We start from the raw sequence: 25,144 nt of genomic DNA on the forward strand, positions 1-25,144 counted from the left end.
TCTTCCACTGCTGAACATGCACCCTCCCACCAAGATTGACAACCGTGGAAGCCATAATCTTTTTACAAAGATAGACAGACGTACTAACAGATATCAGTAGCGTTACTTCACAATAATATTACTCATGTATAAGTAAAAGTAGTCGTCCAAAAAAACTATAATTATACATACATTATATATTTTTTGTATATAATACTCAACTACATGTAAGTATTTGGTGAAAAGAATACTGTACGCACAAAATCTCATTATTTTAAACATTCGTTTATATTTTTTCTCAGCACAATGTCATCTATAAGAACTGTCAATATTATACAGTACTATAACCAAATAAAAGACAATTTAAGGCAAAAAAAAAAAAAAAAAATCAAATTCCAACTAAAAAAATCTACAGAATTGAAACATCACCCGTCCAAAGAGCATGGGAACTTGAAATCCGTGCATTTGAGTAATGCTGACAGCAGCGCTCTATGCCATATAGCTTACTTTTTAAGGCATTTTAAAGACGCCATCTGATTGAACAAGCCGGCGTGATCATAGGACTGGTGTGTGTGTGTGTGTGTGTGTGTGTGTGTGTGTGGTCATGTAACTGTATTTTTCCGTCTGATTGGTGTAATGGAGTCATGTGATTATTGTTGAGACATTGGTGTAACGGGTAGAGCCACTGTGAGCATCTCAGGCAGCAATTGGTGTAATGGAGTCATGTGATTATTGTTGAGACATTGATGAAACGGGTAGAGCCACTGTGAGCATCTCAGGCAGAAATAAAGTAAAATCTAATATGTACTAGTAGAATAAAGAGGAAAAATACATATACTCAAATGTAGCTCAAAGGAGCAATGTAAGAGTTGTGTTTCTTCACAAATCTACTCAATGACTGTAAAATTACTCTTAGAATTTTTTTTCTCAAAAAGTTACTCAAGTAAATGCAACTAAGTAATTGTAACGCGTTACTACCCACCTCTGATGATAGTGTGATTGAAGAGAACCCATACATTCATAGGAAATAACACGCAAATTCCACATGGCTGTAATATGAGATTCTACCAGATATCAATCAAGATGTGAGGCAATGCCATTTAATGCCCCACTCTGCAGGTCACAGAATGCCCTATTCCTTCAAATTTTAAGTCAAATGCTTCTTAACCTTTGATGCATATGCGAGAGAACCCACTACAGCAGAGCAGACAATAGAAGGATGCCAAGCAGCAGCAAATCTGTTTTGCTTGAAGTACAAGGAAATAGTTCTTTGCAAAGGTTTGGAAATGCTCAAGAGCCAAGGATTTGGGATATTTTCAGAATTTTAGATGTTGCAAATACCGTAATTTTCCGACTATGAGTCGCTACTCTTCACCTCATCTCGAATCCTGTGGCTTTTTTTGTTGATTTATTCAGGTTATAGGCAGTGTTGTTAATAACGGCATTACTAAGGGCACTGTTGTAGTGAGTAATCTAATGAGTTACTTTTCCCATCTTTGCAATGCCGTTACCGTCATTGAAGGTTTGAAGCCGTGTGTTACTACAATTTGATTGAATGACGAGAGATCTCTGGGAAACACGGAGAGAGCAGAGCGGGAGAGGGTGTCAGGCTGGACTCAAGGCAGGACTCAAATGCAGAGTTTTCTTGGTTTTCAAAAAGGTTTATATAACAATGTCTCTCTCAAGGTAAAAACAAAAAAGGCAGGTTGTTCAACAAAAATTAATTTCACCAAGGAAGGCCAAAACATTTACTAAAAACAAAGTAGCAAACAAACTCAAAATGCTTACGATGGATTCAGGATTGGACAATATAGCACAACAAAAGGTCACTTCACTGTGGAAGGCAAAAATGTTATCATAAACACGAAGTAGCAAACAAACTCAAAATTGCTTACACAAGGTTCACGATCTTTGGTTGTGGACAAACGTGGGCTTGGGTGACACGACGGCAGACGATGACACTCTGGCACACAACAAAGGGGAGACTGACTTTATATACACACAGACGGTAATGGGGAACAGATGGAACCAATTGGTGATTAGGGAGGACATGAGGATGGGCAAATGCTCTGAAACAAGGAGGAAAAGACTTACAAAATAAAGCAGGAAATGACCATGACAAGACAAACCTCACCACGGTGTGACAGAGGGGAGGAGGGAAAGGGTTTGTGACGCTGTTGCAAAGGCAATGCTAGAAGGCTCGGAATATTAGCATAGCATTTGCCTTCTCGCTAGCAGTAGCATTTAGCGTTGCAAGAGTCATCTTAAACTCTCGGGCAACTTTTTTTTTCGTGTTCGTGGCGTTCATGTGGGTACAATTAAATGAAAATGGACTGTTTTCCTGTTCAGTATTCATAGGCTTCAATACAACAGGAAAAACAAACAGTTTTTTTCTCACAGCATTTTAAAGTTAAAGTTTGTATACCATTACACTGTTATATAGGTGAAATAAATAAAACAAAAAGGTCAAAAGGGTGACCTACTGTATTTTTTATTTTTTTTGATAAAAACGTTCAATTCAATGACAATATAAACATATTTGATTTGAAAGACATAATAGAATGGATCATTCAATAACGTGTTGAACATGAAAAGTAACGTCAGCTACTTTGGTGAGTAAGTAATTACTCTTACGCTGCGGTACTGCATTACTAATTCAGTTACTTTTTGGGAGAGGTAATTTGTAACTGTAACTAATTGATTTTTAAAGTAAGATTAACAACAACCTGGTTATAGGTAACACTTTATTTGACATCAGCGTCATAAGACCGTCATGATTATGACATGACACTGGGCATTAATGAACGCTTATGATAGAAATTTTCTCACAAATTTTATCTATGTCCAGCTCGGCTCTTTTACATCCATTCAACAGTGAGAGATTTTGCCAGATTACACTAAATGACATCTGTCCTAAGCATTCATTAATGCTCATGACAGTGTCATGTCATAATTATGACGGTCTCACAACAGTCTTATGATGCTGATGTCAGATAAAGTGTTCGCGGGTATTTAGTGTAAATATGCTACAATACAGTGGGGACAGCTGCGGCTTATAGTCCGAAAAATACGGTAGATGTTAGCTATAAAATAATGTGCATGGCCCAGATGCCAGATGGTTACATGTTGTTTGACATGGGTAAGATTTTGCAGTGGCCCATTGGCTGCCATTGACATTGATGGAAAAAAATTAAACAGTTTTTTTCTTTTATTGCCACTTCCAACACTGAATCTAAGGAAACGGATCAACAACCTTCTTCCTCTTGTAACTGCTTTTATGATTTATTAAATTAACTCTCTGGCTGATAAGCATTGCTGCAAAAGCACCTCCCTATAATTTCCCACTATCACTGATTGTTGCTAATACACTGTCTCTCTTCTTCACAGGCACCATATTTGCAGTCAACTGGGCCCTCTTGTGAATTTCTACACGCCTGAAAGACAGAAGAAAAGCCAGAAGCTCCAAAGAGATTTCCCCATAAGCAGAGAAGAAAGGCTAAAGTCCTCCCTTTTGTTTTTGATCAAACCTTCTAAGAATGTTTGCAGTTTTAGTGGTGAGGTCGTGCACATAGCAACTATTGCAAGAACACTGAAAGAGCAAAGAAGAATCAGACACGGCAAACGTGAGCTGGGATCATTAGTGAAGTTGCTTGCATCTGGAAACTGTGAGAAAAAAATACACTGAAAGATGACTGCTGTCTGATGAATATCATGGCTATCCTTAAAGGCATTTCCATGTGCATTTATGTGTGCTGACTTTTATACTAAAGGGGCTCCAATTGGATGCAGATTCAGCCCTTCAAAATGGGCCTGCGAGGTGGCTTCAGCTCATGCTGCTGTCTGTGGCTTTTTGCTTGTTGTTTCTTCATCTCCCGTGCGGCAAAACCCAGAATGCCTGGCCACACACACCTCAACTCAATACGCATTGATGGGGACATATCGCTGGGTGGGCTTTTCCCAGTGCACGCAAGAGGAAATGATGGGAAAGCCTGCGGCGAGCTAAAAAAGGAGAAGGGGATCCACAGGTTGGAGGCTATGTTGTTCGCGCTGGACCGCATCAATAATGACAACGAGCTGCTGCCGAACATCACTCTGGGGGCTCGCATCCTGGATACGTGCTCGCGCGACACTCACGCTCTGGAGCAGTCTCTGACGTTTGTACAGGCGCTGATTGAAAAGGACTCAACAGACATCAAGTGTCTGAGCGGAGGGCCACCCATCATCACCAAGCCAGAGAGAGTTGTCGGAGTGATCGGTGCATCTGCTAGCTCTGTGTCAATCATGGTGGCAAACATACTGCGCCTTTTCAAGGTCAGTCCCTTCCATAAAGCACCTGCAGACATTCCAAGTTCCAAAAACTCATTTCAAGGAGATGGATGTTTATCGACCATATCAAACCCCCCTCCGTCCACGCATCCTAACAACCGACACTCCCCATGCCTCATACACACACACTTAAGGCCACTTAATTTCATCAACTTTTTATTATTAAGAAATTGATAATAATACTTAAAAAAAAAAAAAAACTTATTAAGGTAGATGTTGAATTAATTTAGCTTATGTTTTGCTTAATTGTTATGACAGTCTTTAACACTCACTGGGCTCTAGGAAAGAAAATTGTCATTTTGAGCCATGGTGGGTCAAATGACCCATACCCCTGTACCAGTAGGAGGAGTCTGTGCAGCTCAACCTCTCGCCCTCTCCTTCCTAATTCCTGCAGATTACCGAATCTTTTCCCGGAAGGGCGCCCAGGACCATTCTGGCCAACTTTCACCCCTGCTTACATGCTGTTTGCAAAATGATAATAATTAAAAAAAAAAAAAAAAAAAAAGTAACAAAAATACAGAAACACCTAAATGTGAACTGTATACAGATGCATTCAAACCAAAGGGCATTATTTTCATTGGCGTTTGTAAGTAAAAAGTAGTGCATCTTGATAATCATCATCTGTATAAGCTTTCCTGTCGATGAACCACGGTGGCATTGCTGAAACCCACCAAAACTGAAGAAAAGAAGCAAACAAAACTGGTCAAAGAGGTTGGGAAGGCATGACATATGTGACATGGACAGGGTAAAGGTGAAAAAAATGATTTAAAAAAACAAACAAAAATGACATCACCAAAAGAACAAACAAACAAACAAACACACACAGTTGCATGTACTCATTCACAAATATGGGGCAGTGTCATGCTTCGGGGATGTTTTCAATTCAGCAGAAAACATCCACCTTTATTTAGGCACTTTCGCATCCCAAAGCACATTCCCCAAAAATAAAAAGAATGGATTCCCAAGGGGAATATTATTTTGGAATGACTCAGCCAGTCAATATGTCCCATGCTGATTGAATGATAGAGTATTGTAATAAGGGTGTAAATATTTATGCAAGCAATAGTTTTTATTTCCTGCACCAAAGATTCTAATTTGTTTTTCAACTTCATTTTTCACATTATGGATAGTAAGGATGCTCCTATTTCCAATTATAACAACGGAAAAATCTGACATTTTAAATTTTGTGAACTTTAAGATCTCGAGCCCATGCTGATGTAGAGACATCACTGGTGTGCACACAAAGACGCCAGGTGGTCCTCAAGCACTTGCCCTTGCCCTCATAACCGAACACGGGCCCCTATCAAGTTTATTAATTCATGATCATCGTCCCAAGCGCCAAAGCTATAATCACTGTGCATCCTCTGTCCTCCAAATGTGGAAACACACACCCTCCTGTGTGCCCAACTGCAACGCGGACACAAAGGTGGCACATTACTTGCAGCAGGAGCAGCACAGTAAAATAGCTTCCATCCACACCCGCTCCTTGCGCCCGTCTGATGCCCCTACACAAGGGTAAAACATTATGTGTATGTGTGTGGCCCCCTAAACATCAGTTGCTTAACTATTTCTCTCGTGGAATAGCTTTTGTCTCTGTGCAACTCTAATTTACCCGAATGCCACTGCTATCACTAGATCACAGCTCATTCTCTCTCAATACACTTCCTCGCTTCCCCAATGTCAGCCCACATGTCCAGAGCATCTCTTAAAGGGGCCGCGGGTAGTTATGGACATTACATGATTACAGCTCAAGGTTCATGTGTTTGCATGTTTAGTACCAGAACTGCTACTTTGGGAAAATGTTGCTGGTTACCAAAAACTAATAAGAATCAAAATAAACGCACACAAAAAATATGTATTAGAAACTAAACTGGACGAAGTGAAACTGAGTGTGTGTAATAGAAAGTGAATAAGCTCCAAGAAAACTGTAGGCTCCCTTGTTTGAGTATGGGCACACAAACACACTGTTATAACAACAATGGAGGTTTAAAGCAGGCTATAACCACAATTTATTTGCTAATTGCCAAACATAAAATTAGCTTTGTAGTGTGTGTGCCCTGTTGTAATGTAAGCAACAGTATGAACAAGAAGACCTATTCATATTGTCGTTGTTGTTTTAAATTTACCACTTGCAGCAGCAAAGACACCTCGAAAGTAAAGAATTAGAAACATGTTTTGTTGACCCTTGCTAGTTTGGAATAGGTTGCTATTAATTTAATACAAATAAATATGTAGTTACGTAATTATTTCAGCCATGTTTTTTTGTTTCTTTTATTAATTCACATTGCTCTAATGCAGTGCTTCTCAATTATTTTCTTTTACGCCCCGCCCTCTCTGCAAGAAGATATAAACGTTCAGCACCCCCCCAACTCTCTGCCGCCACTGTAAATATACTGTACTATCATTTGTATATAATTTTTTTTATTATTATAAGTACACCTCTGCATAACATTGTGTTCTTTTTAATATCAAAGAAAAAAGTAATATAGATGAACTTACAATAAAGTGTAAAAAAACAACACATCCATTCTGTAAAAATACACTCAAGATACATTTTTTGACTGTTTGATAATGACAAATAAAATTAGTACAAACCAAAAATAATAATCAATTCAAATTGATTAGTTACATTAACTCATGAGGACAATATGTTGAACAATTAGACCGAAAAAACAAAAATTAATAGAACAAAACAACAGTGTCATTGACTGAGGGACAGTTTTTTTCTTTGCTGCAGACAGTATCAGCTCCTTTGCTATGGTGTGGGGTTATTTTACACTGAGCAACTTGGTATTCCACCTTTTATGATGCTGACAGTGCTCGCTGGTTTACTGATGTAACACTGACAAAGTGGGAGGATTGTTGGCAATATTTGGCACTTGCTGAAAAAAAAAAAATCCTGCTGTCCGCTGTGAACATTTTTAGACAAAGTAAACAGACTGGTCTTTCCTCGTCTCCTACTGTACTAAAAGTCAAAGCCAAAAGCTAACTGCTACATACGCTTCGTCATAATTCCTTGTCTTAGCTGTTCAGATCCCCAGTGCTCTTTGCTGTGTGCTCTTGTTTTGTTCAAAAATACTGGGCACACGCTGAAAAAATAAAAAATTAGAGCGGCACTGCCACCCACTGAGTGGGTGTGCAATTACATTTATATTCTAGTACGGCAAAAAAGTATGTTCCCCGAAGTCACATGCGCCACCCCCAGCATCGCTCTGCGCACCACCCTGGGGGGGCCCGCCCCACTATTTGAGAAGTACTGCCTTAAAGAGACAGTCCAATTTCCAGTCCTTTGAGACTATTCTATTCTATTCTATTCTATTCTATTCTATTCTATTCTATTCTATTCTATTCTATTCTATTCTATTCTATTCTATTCTATTCTATTCTATTCCAAAACAAGTACAACTTTATTCCACTCACCTTTGCTTGCAGGCAAGGGGTCGTAGCAGAAAAGTCTGTCGCTTTCTCATGTCTCTATTGCAACCATTCCAACAAAGATTGATTTTATCGATGCCAGGAAGACACAGTGCTGGCCAGCCTACCAGGGACAGTTCATTTTCAGGGTGGTGCTAAGACTTCAGTCACTTAACTGGCATTTTATTGGGAGAAATTTGCCAGTGTGTTGCTCGGTGTTCCGATTACTATGGCCATATTGGGAACAAACTAGCTTGACTTTTATCTTTTAAAAGGTCACTCAGCTGCACTGTGAGCAATAGCTGCACAAGACAGAGTGTTCTTAGGAACAAAGGATTTGATAAGAGATGAAAACCGTGTACCATAGACTAATAGAGTTCAGAAATTATTCACCCAACAAGATATCGGTGCAAGTAGTCCTCATAAATGTGAAGACGTGTGCAGTTCTAAGCCCTTTTGATGACAATGGCTACACATGCAAATGACGAACTAGCATAAGAAGAAGAGAGTTTCTCACAAACACCGCATCGTAGCACCATTTTTTCTTTTTTTTTTTTTTTTTGGGGGGGGGGGGGGTCCAGCTAACTTTAGAATAGTTTTGAGGGATGAGTAGAGAAGCCAAAAGTTTTACTAAAGCAAGAGTAGCATTACTTCAAAATAATATTACTCAAATCAAAGTAGTTATCCATAAAATGTACTTAGATACAAGTAAAAAAGGATTCAGTGAAAAAAAATACTCTGAGGTGTGCATATTAATGCCCACATATACAGATAAGTAAGTTAGAGCAACATTAAAGTATGAAACGTGTGATATGAACCATGGACTTCATAATATATTGATATGACACAGGGCGCAGGGCCGATCCGTAGGGGGCCTATTTTCAAAAACTTCCAAATTCAAATATTTTCAAAACCAAAGCTGCTACCGACCTAAAACCAAAACAGGCACCTACCTTAAGCATATATGAGTCTCCATGAGCAGCGGCATCAAAAAATTCAAATTCGTTCCATTATTAAATCCTGATTAATTATTTTTATATAAGTATAACAAAATTTATAATGGCTATAAAATTCTCTAAAATGTATATTATGAAGTCTATGTATGTACATAGACAAATGTTGTATGACAAAATAATATTGTCATAACTACGGTCTTGCTTGAAAACTGGTAGCCATAATTGCTAGTGCTGTCAAACTTATCGCGTTAACGGGTGGTAATTAGTTTTTTAAATTAATCACGTTAAAATATTTGATGCATTTAACGCATGCGCGGAATGACCCGCTCATGCATAGCCTCAAACAGATTACAATGACGCCGTTTTTTTTGCACATTGAGAGCTAAGAGGCAGAGAACTGCGATTGGACACAGGCATTCATTGGACCGCGCCGTTTATTGGCATAAGCTTTGGCAACTCTTTCACAATAAACGTAACTATTGTGGTGAGCGACGTGGGGAAGAATGACAGGAGATGATCTTTTTCTTAACACGCTTCATTGAACACAGCGCAGAACATATACAGTATTTGCAGCCATCACTGACACTCATGGTTGCCCAATGGCCCATCATGCATTTGGGCGGAACAGTTCAGTCACTACACTATCGTTTAGTTAAAGCACAAGAAAAATAATATTCCTATCGCTCATAAAAAAAAATAATAATAATGTTCACAAAAAGAGAAGCGCTCAATGCAAAGAGAACTGGCATTCCCAGTCAAAATAGCTAGGCAAAATACACATAAAACTTACTCAGACTTTGGTCAAACTCTATTCAAACATTTCGTTTAGCTCAACAAATACACTAGATGGCGATATTTATTCACAATATACAAACTATCAGAGGTCTCGTATGTTGTGAACTCAACACTCAAATGAACATAAGGTACAATGAACCCGGAAACTACGGCGTCAGTCGAGGGGCAAAACGCACTCGTTGGCTAGATCTCTAGTTAATTTAAAACTCGCCATTGATACTTTGTGGTGTCACTTTTGGAGCCCATGCGACGTCCCACTCGACGACGTCAACAATGGCGTGCTATTAGTTTATTTTTTGATTGAAAAATTTACAAATTTTATTCAAACGAAAACATTAAGAGGGGTTTTAATATAAAATTACTATAACTTGTACTCACATTTATCTTTTAAGAACTACAAGTCTTTCTACCCGTGGATCCTTTTAACAGAAAGAATGTTAATAATGTTAATGCCATCTTGTGGATTTATTGTTATAATAAACAAATACAGTACTTGAGTACAGTATGTTGAATGTATATATCCGTCTTGTGTGTTATCATTCCATTCCAACAATAACTTACAGAAAAATATGGCATATTTTAGAGATGGTTTGAATTGTGATTAATTACGATGAATTAATTTTAAGCTGTGATTAACTCGATTAAAAATTTTAATCATTTGACAGCCCTAAATTGCTTTAGTTATCTCTTTGACTTGAATTGTTGCCACGACAACCGAACCGGGGGAGATTTCAAGGGAGCGGTAAGGGGACGACAGGAAAGCTGTGTTTGTTTCCCAAAAACATTAAATATATGTAATTGCTTGGTGGAGTCAATTTGGGTTTATTCTAGTTAGGTTAGGAAAGTTAAAACGGGTATATGTTAATGCCACACGCCAGTTTGTTACACACCAACGTTACACAAAAATAATAATTATAAACATCCTTTTAACGCAAAAACTCTGAGAAGATTGAAGAACAACTGGCTATACTGGAGTGATCATGGAATAATTATGGATGTGATTATTGAATTGGAATATGATTATTTGCACCAGATTCATGCTTTTGCACTGTTTTGTTGAACTTTTCATTAAAAGCTAGTAGGAAAAAAATGTTATTCATGTTATTCATGCAATTTTTTCTTTCTTGTGATTATTGGGAGCAATAAACGCGCGTTGACCCGGGCCAGTGGTTTTGAAAGTGGGGCCAGTGAACTTCAGAAGCCACTGGCCCTAATTTCCCTTATAGTCTACCCCTGTGTGGTAAACTTTATTGTTACATCTGATTGACATAATGGAGTCATGTGATTATTGTTGCAACATTTCATTCGTGAAACTGATAGAGCCGCTGTCGGCTGCTCTGAGAAAAATAAAGTCAAATCTAATGTGTAAAATGAAGAGGAAAATGTAACGATTCCAATGCAGCCCAAAGTAGCGGAGTGAGAGTCAGGTTTCTTCTTCACAAATCTACTTAAGTAAAAACTATGGTATGGGAAAACTAATGTTAGAAGGACAGTTTTCTCAAAAAAGTTACTCAAGTAAATGTAACGGAGTAAATGTAATGTGTCACAACACACCTATGATAGTTGTATCAACAATACTATCTTTACATTTAAAGATGATAATGTTCAATTTTCATCCACAGAAGTATTCATCAATTTGGCTCTATTTTCATGTGTCTGTGAGCTGCTGTGTGCAAGTATATTTTCCTGCTAGCAAAGACCATATTGCTTGCTATTTGGAATTTAGTAGACCAGTCTGTACCAAAACAGAAGCTGCAATGGACAATTTCATGAACACAAGCTGTACTTTCTCTACTCCATCAAAGACAGAAAGAATTTTGTCTGCTGGTCATTGCACAAATCCATTCATTTGCCATATTTAGATTAGGATTGACAGGGGTCACAATCGGGGTGGAAGTCCTTCTCCAAAAGCATATTTTATTGCGCATCGGCCGGTGATCTGCTGGGTAGGTCTGCTCTTACTTTGTCACACCAAGCAAATAAACCTATCACTTAGCATAGTCTTGCGCAGGTCTAAATTGACGGCATATGAAAAGAGGGCTCAGTATGTTTATTGCATATATTTGGCTTATTGCGGTGTATTGTGTATGTTGTTATCATTTCCCCATTCATACTGCTTAAGTTAGCCACCTGAAAGCACCCAGGGGACACGACTGAATTAAATTTCAGTTGTAATTATAGGTTTGTGCTTTTCATAGCATTTAGTTCAGCAGTAAAGACCTTAAAGTCCCCGACTGCACACTACACGTTGCAGTTTTTTCATACAATTGATTAGCAGAGCGCAAAAGTCAGCAAGACCCAACAGGAACCACTCTGCTGCAATTACACACCCTCTTTTGCGCACACCAAAATGGTATTGACTAATAAGTAAACTCAAGGTTGTGCACTTATACGGCATAGCTCAGACAGCAGGTTCCGTTTTTTTTGTTTTTTTCCCCCCTCTATCATTAAAGTCACATAAAACCATAATTAGGACTCTTCTGAGTGGGGAGGATGTCTCACTGCTCCCCACTTCCCTCTTCTGAATTGAAAAGTAAGATACTGCATCTTTCAGCACGTTTCCTGAGCAGTCAGCTTGAATGTATACTCTAATTTATTATTGCTCTCTGATCCTACATGATGACAATATGGACTTTTTAATATATGATGGCTCCAAACTCCTTCTTGTTCTGTCAATAACAGCAGTTTGCCAAACCACTTAACCATAAGCAAGAGCAAAGATAAATGAGCTAATTGTTTTTGAATAATAAATATATTAATGTATATAATACTTCATGTTTGTTAAACCTTGTGGAAGTGTAACTTTTTCTTAAAGTGAAATAGACGGGCAACATACCAAGGGCCTAGGTTTGGTCTCGCCATTGGTAGGGACAATATAACAGCATAACCTGCATGTACACTTTTTTTCTTGGGATGGGACATAGGCTAAATAATCAACGCAAAATAAATCTGTATTGATCTATACTTTCATGTGTAATTGGTTCAGGTTATATACCGTTCGATTCAAACCTTCGTTTTTTGAACATTTTTAAAACTTCCAGAATAAATGTTTGGATCTCATTAATACATTCAAGGCTTTTCATCCGAATAAATGTGTCCATGTAAGCGTAGATGTTGTTTGAATATTAAAAACAAATCTTTAATTCAGTGGTTGTTTTTGATGGTGTTAAACAGATAATCGCTGGGAGCCTTCCCGGTCGAAATGGATTGGACATTTATTGCTTTCACCGGCATCAAATATATATATATACAACATATTTTCCACACTATAAGGCGCCTTGGAGTATAAGGCGCACCTTCAATGAATGGCCTGTTTTAAAACTGTTTTCATAGATAGGGCGCACTGCATTATAACGCACAGTAGTAGTAGTCGTAGTAGTGGTTTGAGTTGCGTTATGCATACACTAGATGGTGCTGCGCTAAAGGAAATGTCATGCCATGATTAACCAATATTGATCCATATATAAGGCGCTTTTTTTTTTGATAAAATTTAAAGTTTTTAGGTGCGCGATATAGTGCGTAAAATACGGTACATACATATATATATTTTTTTTCAAGTCATTTATTTATTTTATTTTGTCCAACACCACTGAGAAATCTAATACCAAACTTTATACAGTTCTAATGTAATTTACCCAGTTATTAAAGGTGCACAATATAGGATTTGCACTTCAATTATTCACGAAAGGGCCATAATATTTCAATAGAGATGAAAGAAAAATGTTTTTTTGAAATATTTCTAAAATGGCTCTCAGCGGTAAAGCGGAGATTTTCTCACTTTAAAAGATGATTTGCTAGGCACTAGCCAATCACAAAACCAGTTTTAGTCTTCGCCTGGGTTGCCACAGCTCGGTACTCCCCATAAACTAAGATTGCGCTAACTTGGACAAACAGTCTAAATTATAGCTACAATGCAAGTTAAAAAAAAAACACATCATTACAAATATTAAAGCCTTCAAAGACAAAAAGTGAAGCAAAACAAGGATACACTGCTGGCTAAAAGTATTGGCACCCCTGCAATTCTGTTAGATATTGCTCAATTTCTCCCAGAAAATGATTGCAATTGCAAATGCTTTGGTAGTAATATCTTCATTTGTTTTGCTTGCAATGAAAAAACACAAAAGAGAATGGGAACATTTTTTAATCATTATCATTTTACACAAAACTCCAAAACATTGGCCAGACAAAAGTATTGGCACCCTTTATTAAAATCATGTGAGGCTTCTCTAATTTGTGTAATTAGCAGCACCTGTTACTTACCTGTGGCACATAACAGGTGGTGGCAATAACTAAATCACACTTGCAGCCAGTTAAAATGGATTAAAGTTGACTCAACCTCTGTCCAGTGTCCTTGTGTGTACCACATTGAGCATGGAGAAAAGAAAGAAGACCAAAGAACTGTCTGAGGACTTGAGAAGCAAAATTTTGAGGAAACATGGGCAATCTCCAGGCTACAAGTACATCTACAAAGACCTGAATGTTCCTGTGTCTACCGTGTGCAGTGTAATCAATAAGTGTAAAGCCCATGGCACTGTGGCTAACCTACCTAGATATGGACGGAAAAGAAAAATTGATAAAATATTTAAAAGAAAAATTGTGCGAATGGTGGATAAAGAACCTCGACTAACATCCAAAGAAGTTCAAGCTGTCCTGCAGTCCGAGGGTACAACAGTGTCAACCCATACTATCCGTCGGCGTCTGAATGAACACATAGAACCCATAGACCACCTGTGGAGGGATCTGATAATGGCAGCTTGGAGAAGGCATCCTTCAAATCTCAGAGACATGGAGCAGTTGGCCAAAGAAGAATGGTCTGAAAATGCAGCAGAGCATTGTAAGAACCTGGATACCGGAAGCGGTTGTTCACAATGATCTTCTCTAAAGGTTGTGCTAACAAGTATTAGGCTGTGGGTGCCAATACTTTTGTCTGGCCCATTTTTGGAATTTTGTGTAAAATGATAATGATTTAATTTTTTTTTTCTCTCTTGTGTTTTTTCATTGCAAGCAAAATAAATGAAGATATTACTACCAAAGCATTTGTAATTGCAATAATTTTCTGGGAGAAACTGCGCATTATCTGACAGAATTGCAGTGGTGCCCATACTTTTGGCCAGCAGTATATGCATTCATTTGCCATTGTTTTGCTACATTATTTAGCATGTGGATCCATTGACTGAAGTCGCGTGTATACAGTATATTTAGTCGGTCACTGAAATTAAAATGGATAGAGCAAAACATCGTATTACGGCTCTTTCAATCGTCATTACTAAATGTTGGCATTATTACTCTGAAAACATCTTGCATGAAAATTGAAAATAAGATATACCTTTTGCTGACGACTTGTCGCCTGCTACTTAAAATTCTTTTGCTGCAGGTTCGCTGATGTGAAGCCCTATTCTGGCAACCCGTTGGGGGAGGGCATTTTGTGCTCGTCAATATTTTGATCTAGTTTTCGCCACCAATCTATGTTGTGCACCTTTAACCAATAACGAGTATGTCATAGAATTTTGCTTCAGTGCCATGTTTTGGTTCTTTGTTCAAGCTGCTTCATCATATTTCAAAATTCATGCACAAAGAGCACATATTTAAATTCATTAAATGTAATCTAGGGTTCCAACTCATTCCATTTGTTTTTTTTGTTTAGCTGGTTGTTATATTCATGAGGGGATAATTAATGTGTCCACTGTAATTGGCTTTGTGTTGCCAGCTTCTAAACTTTTGCCCTTTTCTTTATTTTCCTGTGAGAGGCTGTCGACAAAGTGTTAGTTCAGCACTCTGGAGTAGGCCTGAGTCCATCCTGGTAGTGTGTTATGAATATTTTACTATACTGTTATGTAATTGATGCCGAGGGATTGGGGATGAAAGCTCCTTCTTTGAACCCTTAAGTCTAGCTCTGACTACACCAGTTTGGCCATTTATGCGCCACATAGTTAATGGTTGGCAGCGGAGGCCGATGCAATTAGGGCAAAGGCTTGTTATGCACCTCTAAAAAGAGATTCTCCGATAAGCCCCCCAAAAAAAGAGATTCTCCGATTAGACAAAAAAATAATCAATTACAGGCAAGCTACCAGTTAAACTCATTTGCTGCCATTAATGGTGAGAGACAAACCAGATCTGGGCTAAAAATGAACAGTATTTAGACTGACCACATAGTAATTTAACGTATTACCACTTACAACACTGAAACTAAGGAAACAGATCGACATATTTTCTACAGTTGCAACTGCTTTAAAGTCATTTAATAAAAAACCTTATTGGTTGCCATTGACAGCGATAGATGTCCAATCCATTTTGACTGGGTGGGGCTCCAGCCGAAATGGAGTGGATATTTTTCGCCATCAATGGCACTGAAACCTGATAATTAACATCTAGCTACTCATCATGAAGACTACGCTTGTGTTGGTGCTCATTTCATTTTACTTAACTGATTTATTTAAAGTAACCATCTTTTTAGATTTTTCAGGAAACACAAAAAAAAAAACATTTTTTGATACCATTTTTGATAGTTACTAACAATTTTACTCATTTTTGTAAAAAAAAAAAAAAAAAAGACTTTTGGCATATGGTATTCATTTTAAGAGGGTGGGGATATGTTGTTGTTGTGTGGTCAGTTAAACTGGTTTGACGTCAATGGCAAATGGCAGTGAATCTATATCTATACTGTCATGCATACATGTCATGCGAATTTAATTTATTCCAAGACCTGGTTTGTAAGTCGAAATCATCGTTTGTTGAGCGGGATTTTTCCATAAGAATACATAATAATTCGATTAATTCGTTCCACAGTCCACAAACCTTGGTAAATCCTTAAGAAAGACTGCTGCTTCAATTACAAATAACAATTACACATGGCAAAACAAATAAATCATAAACACAATACAAATTATTATTATTGAACGAATCGAGTTCTAATGTGGCAGTTGTGTTTTGCATGCTGTTCCTGAACACATCGCGCTACTGATGACAGAGTGAGATGGTAAATGGTGTTATACTTGTATAGCGCTTTTCCACCTTTCAAGGTGCTCAAAGCGCTTTACACTACATTGCCATCATCTACCTACTGGTGATGCAGCACCAGGAGCAATGTGGGGTTCACTATCTTACTCAAGGATACTTCGGCGAGTTCATCAGGGCAGGGAATCGAACCCACAGCCTCTGGGTTGGGGGACAGCTACTCTACCACTGAGCCACACCACTCCAGAGTGAGAGAGGTACGTTATAGTTTTTACTTTCAATTTTCATGTTTTGTTTAGGGCTGTCAAACGATTAAAATTTTTAATCGAGTTTAAAAACTAATTAATCATAATTAATCGCAATTCAAACCATCTATAAAATATGCCATATTTTTCTGTAAATTATTGTTGGAATGGAAAGATAAAACACAAGACGGATATATCCATTCAACATACGGTACATAAGTACTGTATTTGTTTATTATAACAATAAATCAACAAGATGGCATTAACATTATTAACATTCTGTTAAATTGATCCATGGATAGAAAGACTTGTAGTTCTTAACAGATAAATGTTAGTACAAATGATAGAAATTTTATATTAAAACCCCTCTTAATGTTTTCGTTTTAATAACATTTGTAAAATTTTCAATCAAAAAATAAACTAGTAGCATGCCATTGTTGATGTCAATAATTACACAATGCTCATGGGTGCTTAAGCCCATAAAATTAGTCGCACCCAAGTGCCAGCAGAGGGCGAAAAAACTCCAAAAAACACAAGTAACAAGTTGGCATTGCACTGTGCTGTCATTTTAATCTGTTTGAGCGGGGCATGTGCGTTAATTGCGTCAAATATTTTAACGTGATTAATTAGAAAAAAATAATTACCGCCCGTTAACGCGATAATTTTGACAGCCCTAGTTTTGTTGGTTGTGTCGGCTACGGTGGACTGTAGTTGTGTTGTGTTGCACAAGTTAAAATAAATGGTTAAAAATCTGACGAAGCTGGCGATTTCCTTGCCAATGTTACAACAATAATAATTGCCACATTACCTTATGAAGACTGGAAAACTGAGGTAGGAGAAGGACCGTCGAGATCGTAGACATATTGTCGAGCCAGTTCACTGATTCGCACACCACGCATCACCTTTTTTCACCACCTGCATTAACCTTGTTGGGACCCATGTTGATTCCTCTCACAGGAAAATCCACTGTGCGTCTGTCTTGCGGGAAAACAATGAAATTGTGATGTTGTCATAAATCGGCGTATTTCGAGCATCTCATCAAATGATTAGTCAAATTTTACATCGGATGTCGATGTTGTATGTCGATGTACCACTCTATATAAATGGAACTTTTGCTTGTCTGTCTGTGTGTGTTCGTTCCCTATGGACGCCGAACTCGCTAGGTGGATTTTGACTAAATTTTACACAATTGTACTTTAAAGTGCCTCTGACACCAAAAAGCATGTTTATTTCATATTTCACGCTGTATTTTATGCTCCTAAATGAAATGGACTGCTTGGATGTGTGCGGAAGCGATTGTTTAATTTCTTCATTTTTTTTAATCCCGCGCCATGAATAACTTCCTGTTTTGAGGAGGAATGCGAATATGACGTCACCCGGGTCAGCATCTCAAGATACAGCATTGCTTTATAGCATCCAGCAGATTTTGTGGATTAATACGTTTATTTTTCGCATCACGCCAGCCATATGTGCTGCAGAAAATTGTTGCTGCACCAGGGAGAGGCGTGTGAGCCTTTTTGGGTTTCAAAAGGTTCCCATTCACCGTGGATATTGGCCAAAACAAGCCCGACTACTGTGGGACCATTGGACCTATGAGGAAGTGAGTAAACATTGTGTTTTGTATTATGTCAGATGGCACATCTGACATAATACAAACGTCCTGGCACACGTTTTAATATGGAGGTAGCTTGCATTTTGTGGCTGATTGTCCACCAAGAATGCCACCCGGCCAAGGACCGGCGGCTTGTCGCACCCCCCCTCTATAGTCGGCAATTGCCCTCTTTGTGTGCCTTGTGTTCTGTCAAATTTTCAACCCCATCAGAAATTGCAACTTTGTGTTAAAAAAATGAATACAGCGATTACAAAATAAACACTACAAACTTTTTTAAAATATAGGAATATTTTTACTTACGTTTGATCATGAACCGACATGTAGAAAAATTCTCTTCAGACGCATCCTGACATGTTAGCTGCACAACAACTGCACGCCGCTCTCTCAATGTTTACGTCTTCGCCATGTAGTAAAGCATTATTTTACGCCATATTCGTGTTGACCATGTGGCAGCTCCTCCGACGTCAGCCGGTTTGTCAGGCGGTCATTCACCAGATGCTTCCCTGGCAAACGAGCTCTCCTGCCCGCAGCAGGGGAAGCGTCCGACCAGCTGTAACTTTCTCGCCTCCGGGCGGGTTGCCGATCGGCGAAGACAATCGACAACCCTGCCACCGTGTGACATGTTCTAGGGTAGTTTTGTGTGATTTTTCACTTCAAAAGCCGAGAATAAGACTTTCAAACATTATTCGGTTCGGGTTAGCATGTCGGCTAGCTGTCACGCCTCCTTCCTGGTTTGTTTACGCTCTCCGAAGCCAGGGCAAGAAAATGACAAAAGCCGGACTAACTCAGGTTGCATAAAATATAGTTTGGGAGGTGCAAGAAGTGGACAGCTTTGACCATTATGGAGTAATTTTGCCATGTCGTAATGAATAAATGCATTTTTATATTCCATTCAGCACAAGACTGTTGTTTGTCATGACCATACCATTTATTTAGCAAGTGGGGAAAAAAATACTTCGTTAAAAAGAATATCCTGTAAAAGTATTGGAGTAGAGAGACTGAAAGAATCACATTTTGCGGCTCTCTTTTTCCCCGTTCTGAATAATTCCCCCTTAATGGGCTGAATTCTAAATCAGATGAGACCATGACCCTGCCGACGTCCTCCTCCTATTGGGGATGCTAGAGCCCCATAATGGTGGGCGTGGCTAAACGGCAGATTAAAAGACTAATTTCTCGTCATCTGCGCTTTGCCAAATTGTTGTATATAGTCGAGTCGTCTCAAAATATGATTCTAATTCACATAATAATGCTATTTAAGACTTTTTGTTATCCTTTTGTAGGCACTTAAAGTGTCTGGGAGTGTTCTTAGAAGGGTTTGATATCTGTAGGCCTCCATTTAGTGTGGCAAATTCATTTGAGTGTCCAAAAATTACCATAGAAAATGTGATCTGATTGCAAAAGCAACAACACCATTTTTGGCCAAAAGACGTGTCTCTCGCGATTACAAAGTGGCAGTTGGCTTTCCAAACTTTACTGTTTCATGTACAGTGTATCACAAAAGTGAGTACACCCTTCTGCAGATACAGTATTTAAGTATATCTTTTCATGGGACTACACTGACAAAATTACACTTCGACACAATGAAAAGTAGTCTGTGTGCAGCTTATATAATAGAGTTAAATTTATTTCCCCCTCAAAAGAACTCAATATATAGCCATTAATATCTAAACCCCTGGGCAACAAAAGTGAGTACACCCCTTTGAAAAAACTTACATCCCTAAATGTCCAAATTGAGTACTGCTTGTCATTTTTCCTCCAAAATGTCACGTGACTCGTTACAAGACTGCTCTCAGCATTGCTGCCAAGATTGAAGAGGTGGGGGGTCAGCCTGTTAGTCAGACCATACGCCGCACTCTACATCAAATTGGTGTGCATGGCTGTCACCCCAGGAGGAAGCCTCTTCTGAAGACGGTACACAAGAAAGCCCACAAACAGTTTGCTGTCAAGCATATCAAGATCAAACATTATACATTATGTATTGTAATAACAAAAAAATGGAGCACAACATGCTAAACACAGTAGAAATCTGATAATGTAACATTAGCAGTTATTCAAATAATTTAAGCATGAACACCGCAACACACATTGCTTACCAAATTCTAGATCTCACTCCAATCAAAACCAAATCTAATAAATCCTTCAGTATCAACTTTGAACAACCCTGCCAACTCTGAAAGTAGAGGACACAACTAGAGCGACTTCTTCACAGCTGTCGGTATGAAAAAACAAAACATATAAGTCACAGCTGAATGCAAGTGGCAGACCTGGACAAACTATGAAAAGATGTGCGATTTATAGCCTTGAAAATACAGGACTCGCTCAGACTAAAGCAATTATTTGGACCTCCACTTTTTACTTGAGTCATTATTTTTGGCGACTCCTCCCACCTGAGTATTACTAACATGGCATGAGGCATATGCCATCAGCAGTCAGAAAACAAGCCCATTTTTCAGGTGCTGAAGTTGACTTGCTGAGACAAAGAGAAAGAGGAGGGAAGTTGGGGCTGGGGGGGTGGTATGTGGTCTTGTGCAGTTTAAACCCAGAAGCTTTGTAAATAATGCAGAAGCCTGAACAGTCAATGCGCACACGTCTTTCCTGTGTGTCGCTCGGCACCGCAGACATGAAGGAGAAAGGTGGATAGGTTCCCTCGGCATAAAGAAATGGGGTTGTTGCTCCTGCTGTGCTCTCTGTAAAGTTCCATCCGTCTCTCTCATCCCTCATTACACACAGAGGCAGAGGGCATGTGGCATGGTGGCTCACTGCCTTCCACCCAACCAGAATTCTTCTCTACATTGCACGGTGTTGAGAATGAACTATTATTGGATTACCCCGTCAGCCTACACTAAAAGCTTACAGGAGCTAAAAAAAAAAGTGTAAACCCCTGCTCTCAATGCGCACTTATCAATTTATTGGACCCTAAAGGCCGAATATGACCTCCATGAGACATTTAAATTTATGTATGTTAAGGTTTTTGCATTTCCCTATAGCTTATATTGGAAAAGTTAATGTGTTCCAAAGTAAAAGCTTAACATCTTGATTTACAGTGGTACCTTTACTTAAGACATTAATTGGTTCTAGTAGTAGGTTCGTAACGTGCAAATTCCGTAAGTAGAGACCCGTTTTACATTTAGATGCCCTAATTAGTTCTAAGCACTACTGAAATGTAGGGTTGGGAACCTCTTGGTACCTCAAGATACGATATGATTTATGATGCAAAGCTCACAGTAGTCATGATCTCACGATATGGCGATACAACAATTATCGATACGTTGGTCAGGAAATCTTTCTAGGATAGTCTTCATAACAACTAATAAACAGAAAAACAAGCTATCTTCATCTTTCTGCTGTAAGTTTATCTGTAATAGACGTCCAAGCTATTTGAACTGGGAGGGCGGCAGTAAATGAACCCCTCCCACTTCAAACGGCCCCTACCACTTCTATGGCCATCAGTGGCAGCCAACGCCAGGCAACGAGGTAATTTTGGGTTCTTTCAGGCCATTACCTGTTGATTTTCAGTCACTTTCTGATGATTTTGGGGCATTTTATGGGTCACTTCCTGGTGATTTTGGGTTACAGAACAGGAAGTGACCTTGGAATGAATAAGCAGTGACTCAAACTCAACAGGAAGTGGCCGGTAATTGCCCTAAAATGAACAGAAAGTGACTTGTCAATGCCCCAAAAATCAGAAAGAGTGACTGAGAATGCTCTGGTTTCGAATGAGCAAACGTTCATTCGCCCTTCCCAGTCTTAATGGATTGGGCGTCGAGCACCGTCAATGGCAGCCATAGAGTTAACTGAGACACTAAAATGGTGGAAGATTTTGATAGCAACTTGTTGGTTCCTCATTATTTAAAAAAAATTTTTTTAACACTGACACCTTTTTAAAATGATATCTCGATTCTTGGCATAAGCGTATCGATAAACCTTTTAATGATGCAAAGTATCATGATATCTAACCATTTCGATATTTTGTCACACCCTACTGAAACACCACATAAACTTTTAGGATCGGGGTAAAACCGGAATAAAACAACAGCCAAACACATTTTAATCGTTCCACATACCTAAACTAATTTCTCATACCTGTAATGAAGTAGAATAGAACATAATGTAAAGGGAAAAAAAGACATATTTACAGTCTCTTACCTTTTGATTGAAGCAATGTCCTCTTTCACAAGATCGATGGTACCTATCGCCTATGTCATTCTTCATCACACAAAAACGTGAGGAGATCTGTGCTCTAATGTGCTGCTAATGTAGTGCACTGTCTGTGGGCATAAAACCACTATTTCAGGTTGGCTCTCTGGTCGAACTCTGGTGGCCACATGAGCGCATGCATTATCTTGAAGTCCAAACTACGGGGAGTGGGCAGGGCCGTTATTAATCGCACGTTAACAAAATTGAGTGTGTGAAAGAGAGTTTGACACCTTAACACCCTTATTAACACGTTTAACTGACAGCATTATTTTAAAATGTTATTTTTTTTATATTGTGACCAATAACAATGGTGAACACATCCCGTTGCTCGTCGTTGTCACCTTCTCTCCAGACTGGATTCCCACTGTTATATTGACAATCAAATGTGCTAAATACTATTGTGCTTTTTACAGTTGTTTGATTTAAAACAAATCATTGTTCAAATGTAGCTCGATGTACGGTAGTTAATTTGACAATAAACTTTTTACGGTTTCCCCATTTATTTAACTCATTGACTGGGGGCTGCCAACAATCGAACGATCGCTGCAATCCCTACCAGTCAAAATGGATTGGATGTCGATGACTGTCAAATGCAGTGAATGAGTTTATCATACAATTCTGGAAAACTGCCAATATTTTACTGTACAATTAACAGTTAAAAAAAATTTTCTGTTGAAATTCTGCAGTGTAAGGCCTGATTTATGCTTCTGCATTCCATTGATGGCAGAGCGACGGCGTAGACCAGGGGTCTTCAAATACTAATCTTAAAGGTCCACAATTCTTTTTTTCGTACAAGAATGGGTCCATTTATTCATGTCGGTCAAGAACAAGCCAGGTCGAAGGTGATTTTCTTTTGACCAAACAAAAATGCAATTTACATTCTGATTAAATAAAAATAAATTAAGAAAATATTTTTTTCTCTTAAAATAAAAATACAAAAAACAAACAAACATGCCAGTACAATGTTTACACATGTACACTTAATAATTGACAAGATCTGTCGTTAAGTTGCAAACAGTAACTATTGACAGTACATTTTGTAACTGTCAAACACTGCTGGACAAAAAAAGAAAACGTGCAGACAAAAAAAAAAAAAAAAAAAAAGATAACATGTGCAAGTGGTACAGTACATTTTCAATTGTTTAGAACATAAATGACAAGCTCTGTCATTAAGGTGCAAACATAACAATTATTGACTGTAACTTTAACTGTAAAACACTGCTCAATGAGAGAAGTGGCATTTGGCTGTTTACTCACATCATCAGCCAGTACTTCAGTGCGTCTGAGAGTGAGATTTGTTTGATTTTTGTTGTCATTTCCTCCTTTTCTTTCCCTTTGAACATTGCCATCATCACTTCTGTCACTCACTATTTTTTTCTCCATCAGAAAACGGCTTATTTTGGGCCAACACCCACGACACCCTTAGTGAGCACTCCATTGCAATTTGTTGTGTCATAGATTTAATAATAACCTTGCTTGATTCTTGATATGACTGCTCCAACCTGTTAATTTCTTACCTTCTCAATTCTGATTTAGGAGGACACTTCTCTTCAAAAGAGCTGTGCTCTTTAACTTAGTGGCGTTTCACATTTTCATGCACTTTTTATCAGAGCAACTCTCTTGAAGTGTATTAAGCACATAGGTTTGGTACTTGCAGCTGGTTAAATGGACGCCTCTTTTTTCAGTCCATTCCTCATTGAAAGAGCGATTTTCATTGTCCACTTTTCTTCTCTTGGTCAACTTTGAGCATGCCATTTTGTTAGATTCGGTCTTCTGTTGGTGGCATGTAAACAGATTGCAAAGTGCCGGGTGCGACTCGTGTTTCACACCGCTGCGGTCCGTCTGCTCTAGCTAGCAGCATGCAGGCTCTCTCAGCCAATCGTTATTGTAGAGATGAAAACAGAAGTGGGAACATGGAAGATATTTGACCAAAAATGAAACAGAATTTAGCGATAGAAAAGTAGCGCAAAGCAATGGATCAGCGATTCATACAAATAATAATTTTTTAAAAAGTGCCGTTTGCTCTGGGTCCGGAGAGAGGTGTGCTGTGGTCCAGTTGTGGACCGCGGTCCGCTAATTGATGACCCCTGGCATAGCCCCTACGTCATCATTGAGCAAGTTCTGTGTCCAGGGAACACGTTGATCTGTAATTCACCGCCAAGCCACTGAAGGGCTGTGGCTTTGTCTTTGTATGTTTTTGGGGACTGTTGTTGAATGCCTATAGTTTTCCTCCAGTCATAGACAGCAATGGCAACAGAAATGGAACGTGTGTATTAGGAGCTGTGGCTAATCAATATTGAAGACAAATCTTGTTAATATAAATGTTGAGGTGAAGGCGACACAAGAGCGGAGTTGTTTGAATGTTTGAAAATGGCAATGTTGTTGTGTGCTGAATCAGAAACAATGTTCGGAGTGGACCAGTTACTGTCCTTTGCCGTCGCCGTGACGCGTCGTCAGGATTTTTGGAGGCACGCGTCAGGCTACGGCTTCGGGTTGTAAATTTTGAATTATGAACTATGAACTGAACAGTTCATTTAAAAAAAAATTGAACTGCAAGTTGAATTACTTCATGTAGAAAATGAACATTCCCAACTCTTATTCTACCCTAAGTAATGCTTGCTTTGATTACCAAAGAAAAATAAGCAAAGAACGACCATCAACAAATC

The 25,144-nt window shown here is 38.7% G+C and overlaps 1 protein-coding gene across 3 annotated transcripts in view; it reads left to right on the forward strand.

Annotated features, from left to right (window-relative positions):
* LOC130912213 (metabotropic glutamate receptor 4-like) overlaps window positions 1-25,144 on the forward strand; it is a 355,496-nt gene that overhangs the window by 108,972 nt on the left and 221,380 nt on the right. For all 3 annotated transcript variants that reach the window (XM_057830131.1, XM_057830130.1, XM_057830132.1), the window contains exon 2: window positions 3,367-4,290. In XM_057830131.1, the coding sequence (XP_057686114.1) occupies window positions 3,763-4,290 (528 nt within the window). In that variant the 5' untranslated portion in view covers window positions 3,367-3,762. The remainder of the gene's footprint in view (window positions 1-3,366; window positions 4,291-25,144) is intronic.

Source organism: Corythoichthys intestinalis, chromosome 2 (genome assembly GCF_030265065.1).
Source record: "Corythoichthys intestinalis isolate RoL2023-P3 chromosome 2, ASM3026506v1, whole genome shotgun sequence".
NCBI lineage: Eukaryota > Metazoa > Chordata > Actinopteri > Syngnathiformes > Syngnathidae > Corythoichthys > Corythoichthys intestinalis.